Source organism: Nerophis ophidion, linkage group LG13 (genome assembly GCF_033978795.1).
Source record: "Nerophis ophidion isolate RoL-2023_Sa linkage group LG13, RoL_Noph_v1.0, whole genome shotgun sequence".
In the NCBI taxonomy this organism is placed as follows: Eukaryota; Metazoa; Chordata; class Actinopteri; order Syngnathiformes; family Syngnathidae; genus Nerophis; species Nerophis ophidion.
In genome coordinates this window covers 52,333,877-52,347,382 of record NC_084623.1, presented here as the reverse complement: position 1 = coordinate 52,347,382, position 13,506 = coordinate 52,333,877, and the positions used below count along the sequence as shown (strand labels likewise).

At 39.4% G+C, this 13,506-nt stretch overlaps 1 protein-coding gene across 1 annotated transcript in view; it reads right to left on the bottom strand.

Annotated features, from left to right (window-relative positions):
* The window catches only part of LOC133564716 (solute carrier family 13 member 2-like), a 46,612-nt gene that overhangs the window by 29,009 nt on the left and 4,097 nt on the right, over positions 1 to 13,506 (bottom strand). The window contains exons 2-6 of the mRNA XM_061919191.1: positions 9,850 to 9,978; positions 9,646 to 9,782; positions 9,327 to 9,562; positions 9,215 to 9,253; positions 6,343 to 6,517 (exon numbers count right to left, since the gene is read on the bottom strand). Coding sequence (XP_061775175.1) covers positions 6,343 to 6,517; positions 9,215 to 9,253; positions 9,327 to 9,562; positions 9,646 to 9,782; positions 9,850 to 9,978 — 716 coding nt within the window. The remainder of the gene's footprint in view (positions 1 to 6,342; positions 6,518 to 9,214; positions 9,254 to 9,326; positions 9,563 to 9,645; positions 9,783 to 9,849; positions 9,979 to 13,506) is intronic.

Here is a 13,506-nt window from a genome sequence, read left to right as displayed (position 1 = left end):
GGGCTCCAGCTCTGTGAATACGAAATACGAAACCATGGTGACAAGATAAAAAAGGAAGTGCAAAACTAGGAACCGGAAGAGTCCAAAACAAACAGAAAACACAAAAGGACTCAAAAACCGAAATCAAAATGTGATCCGGGAAGCTGATCACAACAAAACTCAATACTTTTTTTTTTATAATATTGGGCTCCAGTTCTGTGAATGCGAAATACGAAACCATGGTGACAAGATAAAAAAGGAAGTGCAAAACTAGGAACCCGAAGAGTCCAAAACAAACAGAAAACACGAAAGGACTCAAAAACCGAAATCAAAATGTGATCCGGGAAGCTGATCACAACAAAAAATCAATACTTTTTTTTTGATAATATTGGGCTCCAGTTCTGTGAATACGAAATACGAAACCATGGTGACAAGATAAAAAAGGAAGTGCAAAACTAGGAACCGAAAGAGTCCAAAACAAACAGAAAACACAAAAGGACTCAAAAACCGAAATCAAAATGTGATCCGGGAAGCTGATCACAACAAAAATCAATACTTTTTTTTTGATAATATTGGGCTCCAGTTCTGTGATGAACTTAGCACTGACTCGAGAGTCCAAAGGTAACGTGCCGAGTTCACGGGAAGCTAAAGGGATACTTAGCACAGAGACCAGAACTAGGAAAACGTCCATGTGAAAGTTGCTTACCGCAAACAAAGGATCAAGAATGAACGGAGGGAGAAGGCAGGCTTAAATACGGACGTAATCAATGAAACACAGGTGCGCGTCAAAAGCAAATAACGGGTGGAACAAATACGAAACCATGGAGACAAGATAAAAAAGGAAGTGCAAAACTAGGAACCGGAAGAGTCCAAAACAAACAGAAAACACAAAAGGACTCAAAAACCGAAATCAAAATCTGATCCGGGACGCTGATCACAACAAAAATCAATACTTTTTTTTTGATAATATTGGACTCCAGTTCTGTGATGAACTTAGCACTGACTCGAGAGTCCAAAGGTAACGTGCCGAGTTCACGGGAAACTAAAGGGATACTTAGCACAGAGACCAGAACTAGGAAAACGTCCACGTGAAAGTTGCTTACCGCAAACAAAAGATCAAGAATGAACGGAGGGAGAAGGCAGGCTTAAATACGGACGTAATCAATGAAACACAGGTGCGCGTCAAAAGCAAATAACGGGTGGAAAAAACACCAAACCATGGTGACAAGATAAAAAAGGAAGTGCAAAACTAGGACCCGGAAGAGTCCAAAACAAACAGAAAACACAAAAGGACTCAAAAACCGAAATCAAAATGTGATCCGGGAAGCTGATCACAACAAAAATCAATACTTTTTTTTTTTATAATATTGGGCTCCAGTTCTGTGATGAACTTAGCACTGACTCGAGAGTCCAAAGGTAACGTGCCGAGTTCACGGGAAACTAAAGGGATACTTAGCACAGAGACCAGAACTAGGAAAACGTCCACGTGAAAGTTGCTTACCGCAAACAAAAGATCAAGAATGAACGGAGGGAGAAGGCAGGCTTAAATACGGACGTAATCAATGAAACACAGGTGCGCGTCAAAAGCAAATAACGGGTGGAAAAAACACCAAACCATGGTGACAAGATAAAAAAGGAAGTGCAAAACTAGGACCCGGAAGAGTCCAAAACAAACAGAAAACACAAAAGGACTCAAAAACCGAAATCAAAATGTGATCCGGGAAGCTGATCACAACAAAAATCAATACTTTTTTTTTTTATAATATTGGGCTCCAGTTCTGTGATGAACTTAGCACTGACTCGAGAGTCCAAAGGTAACGTGCCGAGTTCACGGGAAGCTAAAGGGATACTTAGCACAGAGACCAGAACTAGGAAAACGTCCACGTGAAAGTTGCTTACCGCAAACAAAGGATCAAGAATGAACGGAGGGAGAAGGCAGGCTTAAATACGGACGTAATCAATGAAACACAGGTGCGCGTCAAAAGCAAATAACGGGTGGAAAAAACACCAAACCATGGTGACAAGATAAAAAAGGAAGTGCAAAACTAGGACCCGGAAGAGTCCAAAACAAACAGAAAACACAAAAGGACTCAAAAACCGAAATCAAAATGTGATCCGGGAAGCTGATCACAACAAAAATCAATACTTTTTTTTTTTATAATATTGGGCTCCAGTTCTGTGATGAACTTAGCACTGACTCGAGAGTCCAAAGGTAACGTGCCGAGTTCACGGGAAGCTAAAGGGATACTTAGCACAGAGACCAGAACTAGGAAAACGTCCACGTGAAAGTTGCTTACCGCAAACAAAGGATCAAGAATGAACGGAGGGAGAAGGCAGGCTTAAATACGGACGTAATCAATGAAACACAGGTGCGCGTCAAAAGCAAATAACAGGTGGAACAAATTCGAAACCATGGTGACAAGATAAAAAAGGAAGTGCAAAACTAGGAACCGGAAGAGTCCAAAACAAACAGAAAACACAAAAGGACTCAAAAACCGAAATCAAAATCTGATCCGGGAAGCTGATCACAACAAAAATCAATACTTTTTTTTTGATAATATTGGGCTCCAGTTCTGTGAATACGAAATACGAAACCATGGTGACAAGATAAAAAAGGAAGTGCAAAACTAGGAACCGGATGAGTCCAAAACTAACAGGAAACACAAAAGGACTCAAAAACCGAAATCAAAATGTGATCCGGGAAGCTGATCACAACAAAAATCAATACTTTTTTTTGATAATATTGGGCTCCAGTTCTGTGAATACGAAATACGAAACCATGGTGACAAGATAAAAAAGGAAGTGCAAAACTAGGAACCGGATGAGTCCAAAACAAACAGAAAACACAAAAAGACTCAAAAACCGAAATCAAAATGTGATCCGGGAAGCTGATCACAACAAAAATCAATACTTTTTTTTTGATAATATTGGGCTCCAGTTCTGTGAATACGAAATACGAAACCATGGTGACAAGATAAAAAAGGAAGTGCAAAACTAGGAACCGGAAGAGTCCAAAACAAACAGAAAACAAAAAAGGACTCAAAAACCGAAATCAAAATGTGATCCAGGAAGCTGATCACAACAAAAATCAATACTTTTTTTTTGATAATATTGGGCTCCAGTTCTGTGAATACGAAATACGAAACCATGGTGACAAGATAAAAAAGGAAGTGCAAAACTAGAAACCTGAAGAGTCCAAAACAAACAGAAAACACAAAAGGACTCAAAAACCGAAATCAAAATGTGATCCGGGAAGCTGATCACAACAAAAATCAATACTTTTTTTTTTATAATATTGGGCTCCAGTTCTGTGAATACGAAATACGAAACCATGGTGACAAGATAAAAAAGGAAGTGCAAAACTAGGAACCGGATGAGTCCAAAACAAACAGAAAACACAAAAAGACTCAAAAACCGAAATCAAAAATGTGATCCGGGAAGCTGATCACAACAAAAATCAATAGTTTTTTTTTGATAATATTGGGCTCCAGTTCTGTGATGAACTTAGCACTGACTCGAGAGTCCAAAGGTAACGTGCCGAGTTCACGGGAAGCTAAAGGGATACTTAGCACAGAGACCAGAACTAGGAAAACGTCCACGTGAAAGTTGCTTACCGCAAACAAAGGATCAAGAATGAACGGAGGGAGAAGGCAGGCTTAAATACTGAAGTAATCAATGAAACACAGGTGCGCGTCAAAAGCAAATAACAGGTGGAACAAATACGAAACCATGGTGACAAGATAAAAAAGGAAGTGCAAAACTAGGAACCGGAAGAGTCCAAAACTAACAGGAAACACAAAAGGACTCAAAAAACGAAATCAAAATGTGATCCGGGAAGCTGATCACAACAAAAATCAATACTTTTTTTTTTTATAATATTGGGCTCCAGTTCTGTGAATACGAAATACGAAACCATGGTGACAAGATAAAAAAGGAAGTGCAAAACTAGGAACCGGAAGAGTCCAAAACAAACAGAAAACACAAAAGGACTCAAAAACCGAAATCAAAATGTGATCCGGGAAGCTGATCACAACAAAAATCAATACTTTTTTTTTATAATATTGGGCTCCAGTTCTGTGATGAACTACATTCCTCCATAAAATAGATAAAGAAATAAAACTGGTTTTGTGTGATAAAATTATACCCAAACATTTACAAAAGTGTCTGGACAGGACAGATTTTGGTAAAAAAAAAAAACTTTTATTTTATTTTATTTTTTTATTCCATTTTTTTTGGGTCAATTGCGAATCGTTGCACATAATTGATATTTTTTTGACACCCCTACTTAAATTTCTTCCGCTTGATTTGAATATTTGTTATCGCTAACTGGTTGGGAAGTATTGGACTGTTTTCACAAGCCAATTGTTGGCAGAAAAGGACGATGCAGTCATAGGACCATTTCCCCATGTGTTTCTTCAGGAACCATTTCCGAGTTCCTCCAAGCTGGGTGGGACTTTTCCAAGCGATCAGGAATATATCACCACGTGGGCTCAGGAACACTTCAGAAAAAACACTGTCAGTAACTACAGTTTGTCGCTACATCTGTAAGTGCAAGTTAAAACTCTACTATGCAACGCGATAGCCATTTATCAACAACACCCAGAAACGCCGCCGGCTTCACTGGGCCCGAGCTCATCTAAGATTGAACAACTTAAGACGTACATCAAGCAAGAATGGGGGAAAAATCCACCTGTAAAGCTTCAAAACACTGACATGTATTATTTACATATTGTTATTTATAGCTTAAATGGATCAAAAGGAATCACCTGAATCTTGTGAATTCATCATTTACTGAGAGGACGACTTTCTGACTGTTGGACATTGCGGACAAGAGCCTGACTTTTTATGAACAATTCGGTACACTTTATTTTTTAAATCATATCATTTTGTATATTATTGTTTTGTATTCCAATTACTTACTTTTTAGTAAAATAATTGTGACCTAATATTGTACATTTATTTACAAAACCCAAAACCAGTGAAGTTGGCACATTCTGTAAATGGTAATAAAAAACAGAATACAATGATATGCAAATCCTGTTTAACTTAATTTCAATTGAATACACTGCAAAGACATTTTTTTTTTGTAAATTTTTGCTCATTTGGCATTTGATGCCTGCAACATGGTTACAAAAATCTGGCACAAGTGGCAAAAAAGACTGAGAAAGTTGAGGAATGCTCATCAAACACTTATTTGGAACATCCCACAGGTGAACAGACTAATTCGGAACAGGTGGGTGCTATGATTGGGTGTAAAAGCAGCTTCCATTAAAGGCTCAGTCATTCACAAACAAGGATGGGGGCGAGGGTCACCACTTTGTGAACAAATGTGTGAGCAAAATGTCCGACAGTTTAAGAACAACATTTCTCAACCAGCTATTGTAATGAATCCAGAGATTTCACCATCCAAGGTCTGTAATATCATCAAAAGGTTCACAGAATCTGCAGAAATCACTGCACGTATCATTGAATGCCCCTGACTTTGGATCCCTCAGAAGGTACTGCAGACATCAGTGTGTAAAGGATATCACCACATGGGCTCAGGAACACTTAAGAAAACCACTGTCAGTAACTACAGTTGGTCACTACATCTATAAATGCAAGTTAAAACTCTACTACGCAAAGCGAAAGCCATTTATCAACAACACCCAGAAACGCTGCCTGCTACGCTGGGCCCGAGCTTATCAAAGATGCACTGATGCTATGTGGAAAAGTGTTCTGTGGTCTGAAGCGTCCACATTTCAAATTTTTTGGGGAAACTGTGGACGTTTACTGAGTGCTGTTAAAAGGAAAGGCCATGTAACACAGTGGTAAAAATGCCCTTGTGCGGACATGTTTGCAATGTTTTGCTGCCATTAAATTCTAAGTTAATGATAATTTGCAAAAAAAAAATACTTTTCTCAGTTCGAACATTAAATATCTTGTCTTTGCAGTCCATTCAATTGAAAATACGTTGAAAATTATTTTCAAAACATTGTATTCTGTTTTTATTTACGAATTACACAATGTGTTTTGGGTTTTGTATGATTTCCGCTGATATCATAGCTGATTAATATCGGTTTTGGCCAACAATTAAAGCTCCAATATCGGTATCGTATGGGAAGTGAAACAGTTGTATCGGGACACTTCATCTTTATACTTCCATAGCAATTAGTAATGTTTGCTCAACTTTGGCGAAGAGAATCCGAACTGAATCCGATTGATCTAGTATTGATTGTGTACCATTACCAGCCACAAGGGGGCATATTTTTCTATAGTTTTTTTATGTTTACGACATGGGCAAGACATTGTAAGTTGCAGTGTTAACACAATAACAAGTTGCACCATCGGAAAGGAAGCAATATAGATATTGATAGTACGTACTTATCAATCTGGCCCATTAGTATGACATTGGGCGTAGTTCCAGTGAGGGTGGCGGTCCCTCCGATGCTTGCAGCGTAACACACGCTCAGACTCATGCCTTTGGTCAGCTTCGTGTACCTCTGCTCCCTCTTGATTCTGTTCTGCTCCATTGACTCTGTGCTGTACACTCCAACTTCTGGGAGGAGACATTTAGAGGGAAACTTTCAGGGGAACATTCTTTAAAGCGTTGCCTTTAAACCTTTGTTTTGGAGGTTTGAAACTTTTATTTGTAGATAACACAGTTCAGGACATATTTCGTACAATTGACTACTAAATGGTAACACCCAAATAAGTTTTTCAACTTGTTAAAGTCGGGGTCTACGTTAATCAATTCATGGTACAAATATATACTATCAGCATAATACAGTCATCACACAAGTTAATCATCTAGTATGTACATTGAATTATTTACATTATTTACAATGTGGAGTATTGCAATTTTTTTCAGAGGTAACAGTGTGTATATATATATATATATAATTTTTATATATATAAATATATAAATATATACATACATACATACATATATATATATATAAATGTATATATACTGCATATACATATATTATATTGAAATATATAGATACATACATATATATATATATATATATATATATATATATATATATACATATATATTATTTATTACCAACCAGTTTAGCTCGGTTGGTAGAGCGGCCGTGCCAGCAACTTGAGGGTTGCAGGTTCGAATCCCACTTCTGCCATCCTAGTCACTGCCGTTGTGTCCTTGGGCAAGACACTTTACCCACCTGCTCCCAGTGCCACCCACACTGGTTTGAATGTAACTTAGATATTGGGTTTCACTATGTAAAGCGCTTTGAGTCACTAGAGAAAAGCGCTATATAAATATAATTCAAGTCACTTCATGTATATATATATATATATATATATATATACATGAAGTGAATTGAATATATATATATATATATATAATTTTGTTTTAAATATTGATGCAACAATGGTTTTTGCTCCCATTTTTCGTGAGTTGAACTCAAAGATGTAAAACTTTTACTCCATACACAAAAGACCTATTCCTCTCAAATATTGTTCACAAATCTAAGTCTGTGTCAGTGAGCATTTCTTCTCTGCCAAGATAATCCATCCCACCTCACAGGTTTGGCATATCAAGATGCTGAATAAACAGCATGATTATTGCATAGGTGTGCCTTGGGCTGCCCACGGTAAAAGGCCACTCTGAAATGTGCGGTTTTGTCACAGATGTCGCAAGTTTTGAGGGAGCGCGCAGTTGGCATGCCGACCGCAGGAATGTCCACCGGAAATGTTGCCCGTGAATTAATGTTAATTTCTCTACCATGAAGGTGCTTCCAGAGGCATTTCAGAGAATTTGGCAGTACATCCAACCGGCCTCACAACTGCAGACCACGTGAAACCACACAAGCCAAGGACCTCCACCTCCAGCAGGTGCCAGGGATTTTGTGTATGGAGTAAAAGTTTTCGATCTTTGAGTTCAAATCATGAAAAATGGGAGCAAAAACAAAAGTGTTGTTTTTATATTTTTGTTCAATATATAATAAATATAATTGGATATTAAGTGCATGTTAAAGTTTGACTTCTACTTTGTTTAATTTCGTGAGTATCCCCTTAAAGTTTTGCAATCAATCAGAAAGCAGCTGAAATGCTAAAGTGTGGAGAGTGTCTTGCATGTTTCCCAACATAAATGGGTGTTTTTTTTTTAGTTTTTATGGTGAACGGACGTTTTTTTATAAAATCTACAAAGTTCAGTGACCGTGACTGTTGACATTTTGTGTTGGTTGGATTTTCTTGAACCATGACTAGGGAAGGTTGTTTGCATCAGGTCGTATAAGTAAATGCTGTGCATGAAGTAAAGAATAAAGGTCATTTACTACTCATGTCTACTACATGGTGATTTATAAAAACAAAAAAAAACACCAGTTTTTCCTCGTCTCCCACTGTGGTTACAGTAAAGCCAAGTGCTACATACACTTCATCAAATTCTGGTATGGGAAAACAAAGCATGTTGCTATTTGAGAAGGACTGGGCTAGGGTATGTGCTCTTATTTTAAGAAGGTGACATGATATCATAAATATTTCCATGTCAAGATGTCTACATATGCTTGCCTACAGACAATAAATACTGTGGGTGTCCCAGCTAATATTGATATCAGATATCGTCCCGATATCAGCAAAAGAAAATATCTGACTTATACAAAGCTGGACTTTTAAATTTCCTCCAATAGGTTAGTCTTTTCTTCTATTTTAGTCAAGACATTTACAAAAGCTAAACATGGCTATGGGCTGCTAGATGTTAGCAGCTACACAACAGCTAAGCACACAATAGCCCATCAGCTAGAAGTATGTCATGAGTGTCCTTAATTGAACAACACTGCAGTCTAAAACAGCACATTTGTCAATATAAACAAGTATAAAATATTTACAGTTGCATATTACTAATGGATACAAAGGCAAAAGCGTATTGGATAGTATCCAGTAACAAATGTGTCAGCATCATTCGACTATCTGCATCATGAGCTTACCTTAATGAATCATTGTGATGACCAGGTGTCACTAAAAAACTAATTACCACTCCACTTGTGTGTAAAGAGAGCATAAGTCCTTTCTAGTCAATAAGTAGGTTAGAGTTTTTGATAACTACTATTGTTTACTGTTTCAGTCATTTATTTCGATCAATCCTTTTCTAAAACTACACGCTCCAAAAAAAATAAAAGCATGCATGATTCGCGCTGATATCGTGTCGAATTAATATCTGTATTGTATCGTAAGTAAAAAAAGTTGTACGGGCAATATTCCAAAAACAAACGAAAAAACCTACTTGATATATCATTGTCTGTCTCATCCTTGACCACGGCATCTATTTGGGCACAAAAAGAGAAGATCAGGACCCAATGACAAATGTTTTTTTTGGAAAAACTATTTCAACTCACCCATGTTGACGGTGCTGCCATTTGGTTTGCGTTCGTTGCTCTCGCTCATCTCAAAGCTCTGGTTCTCCAGGCCGTCCTTGGTACTCTGCGCATAAGCTCTCTTTTCCGCGTTGGCCTCGGAGTCGTTGAGCTGCTGCAGCACGGCGTTGGCGATGGGCAGCATCATGGCCGTGGAGGCTGTGTTACTGATCCACATGGACAGGAAGGCTGTGGTGCCCATGAAGCCGATCATCAGGCTGGAGAAAACGGCGAAACCAATTCAGGACTAGGGCGGAAACCGTGTGGTACTTGCATGGCGCACTAGGACAACTGCTCTTACAGTGAAGGCTTGACCCCAACAAAAATCAGAACCTTGAGGGCGATCCTCTTGTGCAGGTTCCAGTGCTCCACAGCGATGGCCACCAGCAAGCCACCAATGAAGAGCATGTTGGAGTCTTTCAAGTACTGAATACACACCTGCGGCAGAGTAAACAAAACGTTAGCAAACGATGCTTTTGTAATAGGCCGTACAAGGGGGACATACCTCATCCGACTCCATGATCTTCATCATGGGGAACAGAATGACGGGCAGCAGAGCCGTGGCAGCCAGAGGGATGCATTCCGTGCACCAGTACAACGCCATCAGGATGATCACATAGCCACATTTTGCCTCCTGTCAGGACATAAAAGATTTCTTCATAAACAAATTCAGTTTACCAGAACATAACTTCCCGAGGTGCCAATGACATCATATGAAGATGGTTGAATGTTTTTCTTCTTGCTCGCTCTCAACAAAGGCAAACACTTCCCTTCCCACTCCCTTATTTTTCCCTACTTTGCTTCTATGTCTCGTCTTTCCGCAATGTTTCCCAAATCTAGACACGGAACTGATTGACTGGTTTCTAAAAGCGACTGACAAGATTTTCAGAGAAGCTCGGGTTCAGAGGAACTTGTGTGTCTTGACAGAATGTTTGCTGCTGGATTCACGATGGACGTTTGGGAGAAGTGGAGGGTCGTGTGCCTGGCGATTCTTTTCGTTGAGGACATCAAAGCTTTCTACCTGTTCGGAAATTCGATAACAGGGCATCTGCTGATTGGATTGAGCGTTGCCCTGGTGTATTGACAAATTCAGAAGACGAGGGGCAACCGTTCAAGGCACTAAGATGCTACCTGCCATGATTGATGGGATAGGCGGAGCTGTAGGCACTCAGACTGAGGCGATTTCTGAACTAAATCGTAAAGTAGATAACATTGTGGAGAATCAATTTGAGGACCAGGAACGGACAAAGAGAGTTGACAAGTATTGGAATGTATTGACTCGGCCTAACCCAAATATCCTAATCTGCATTCTTCTTGGAAAACCCGGATTGTTATGATGAGTTGCTCTGAAATCTCTAACCCCTTCCCTTGTGGACACCTGTCGATTGTTTGCTGTTTGGGAATAAATCACGGTAGTCTCCATACGGGGCTTCACGGTGGCAGAGGGGTTAGTGCGTCTGCCTCACAATACGAAGTTCCTGCAGTCCTGGGTGCAAATCCAGGCTCGGGATCTTTCTGTGTGGAGTTTGCATGTTCTCCCCGTGAATGCGTGGGTTCCCTCCGGGTATTCCGGCTTCCTCCCACTTCCAAAGACATGCACCTGGGGATAGGTTGATTGGCAACACTAAATTGGCCATAGTGTGTGAATGTGAGTGTGAATGTTGTCTGTCTATCTGTGTTGGCCCTGTGATGAGGTGGTGACTTGTCCAGGGTGTACCCTGCCTTCCGCCCGATTGTAGCTGAGATAGGCGCCAGCGCCCCCCGCAACCCCGAAAGGGAATAAGCGGTAGAAAATGGATGGATGGATGGAGTCTCCATACGTGTTATAGGAGGCACCAAAATGAAATGACTTCCCGGGCTTACGGACCCACGCATCAAAGGACACGACACAAACACGCACAAAGGCACCTTTCCCCCATTCCAGGATTTTGCCGCTTCACCCCCTGGCTGCAGCTGCGTATCAAGGACAGGATCAGGACATCTCTAATATAAATACCTCCTGAGACCCAGTATTTCACTTTTGTACACTTTGTTTCTACACTTGTTATACACGTTAGTTTTTGCTTAATTCCTTTGATGTTTTACATGTGCCTAGGAATGTCTTAAAACAGTTGACTATTGAACGATCCGATTCAGAGGAGTCTGATTCGATCTTCACTCAATCTTCATCAATCTTGCCGATCCGAAGACCTCACTAAACTAACACATCTCTACCAAGTTTTAGCCTTTTAGTTTGAGGTGGAAAAAGTCGCAAATAGGATTTTATTTGTATGGATCCCCGTTGGTTTCGCTCTTTAAAAAAGAAAACGTTCCGCGATCATTCAACCATGGGCAAATTTTAACAAATCACAAAAATGTATAAAAATCACTACATATTTCTCATTGAGTCCTGGTGTTCCTTACAGAGAACTGCCATAGCTTTCCAATGATGTGTCACGTGTTGGGGTGTGGCCATACAGCCTCTTTCTGTCTTTTAAAAATGGCTGCCGTCACAACAAACACATTTCATGGAACAAAGAAACCTAAGGACGCAGGTGGAGTAGTGTGGTTTTCTGTGGACCAGCACTACACTCTCTGCGGGATCCTTGAGGGTGCATGGGAGTTTGCCCAACCAGTGTTTTGTGGACTTGGAGAAGGCGTTCGACAATGTCCATCGGGAAGTCCTGTGGGAGTGTTAAGAAAGCATGAGGTATCAAATCGGCTGATATATATATGTATATATATATATTAGGGCTGTGAATCTTTGGGTGTCCCACAATTCGATTCAATATCGATTCTTGGGGTCACGATTCGATAATATATCGATTTTTTTCGATTCGATTCGATTCTCGGTTCAAAAACGATATTTTTCCGACTCAAAACGATTCTGTATTCATTCAATACATAGGATTTCAGCAGGATCTACCCCAGTCTGCTGACATGCTGGCAGAGTAGTAGGTTTTAAAAAAAAAAGCTTTTATAATTGTAAAGGACAATGTTTTATCAACTGATCGCAATAATGCAAATTTGTTTTAACTATTAAACGAACCAAAAATATGACTTATTTTATCTTTGTGAAAACATTGGACACAGTGTGTTGTCAAGCTTATGAGATGCGATGCAAGTGTAAGCCACTGTGACACTAGTGCTCCCAGTGCCACCCACACTGGTTTAAATGTAAAAATTAGATATTGGGTTTCACTGTGTAAAGCGCTTTGAGTCATTAGAGAAAAAGCGCTATATAAATATAATTCACTTCACTAGTGATAATGTCAATGAGGGATTTTTAATCACTGCTATGCTGAAATTATAACTAATATTGATACTGTTGTTGATAATATTCATTTTTGTTTCACTACTTTTGGTTTGTTCTGTGTCGTGTTTGTGACTTTATTGCAGTTCTGAGTGTTGCTGGGTCAGGTTCCGTTTTGGAATTGGATTGCTTTGTTATGGTATTGCTGTGTATTGTTTTGTTGGATTGATTAAAAAAAATTAAATAATAATAATTATTTATTTTTATTTAGTTTTTTAATTGATTTTTTAAAAATGAGAATCGATTCTGAATCACATAACGTATTCGATTCGATTCGTGTTCGAATAAATGTTTTCCAACACCCCTAATATATATATATATAAATAGATCAAATCCAGCCCATACGACTTGTAATGTTGACGTTTAAAAATCACCGGGTTCCTGAATGCATCTCGCTCAGACTGTGATTGGTGGATAACGAAGAAGTGTTGCGTTGCTGTTGTGGCGAGTGATACACTGAAATGTGTGTTTGTCACCAAACAAACACAAAGTTTCATGCGGTATCAACACATTCACCCAACAGTGCTTCAAGGTTTTGGGGTGTCATATGAACCCGTTTGGTCTCGCGACTGTGTTGGATCCATTATGGATTTAACTTTCACAGTATCATGTTAGACCCGCTCGACATCCATTGCTTTCCTCCTCTCTAAGGTTCTCATAGTCATCATTGTCACCGACGTCCCACTGGGTCATTATTGTCACCGATGTCCCACTGGGTGTGAGTTTTCCTTGCCCTTATGTGGGCCTACCGAGGATGTCGTGGTGGTTTGTGCAGCCCTTTGAGACACTAGTGATTTAGGGCTATATAAGTAAACATTGATTGATTGATTGATTGAATGCAATTTTCAAATATGTTAATACAGTTTTTTT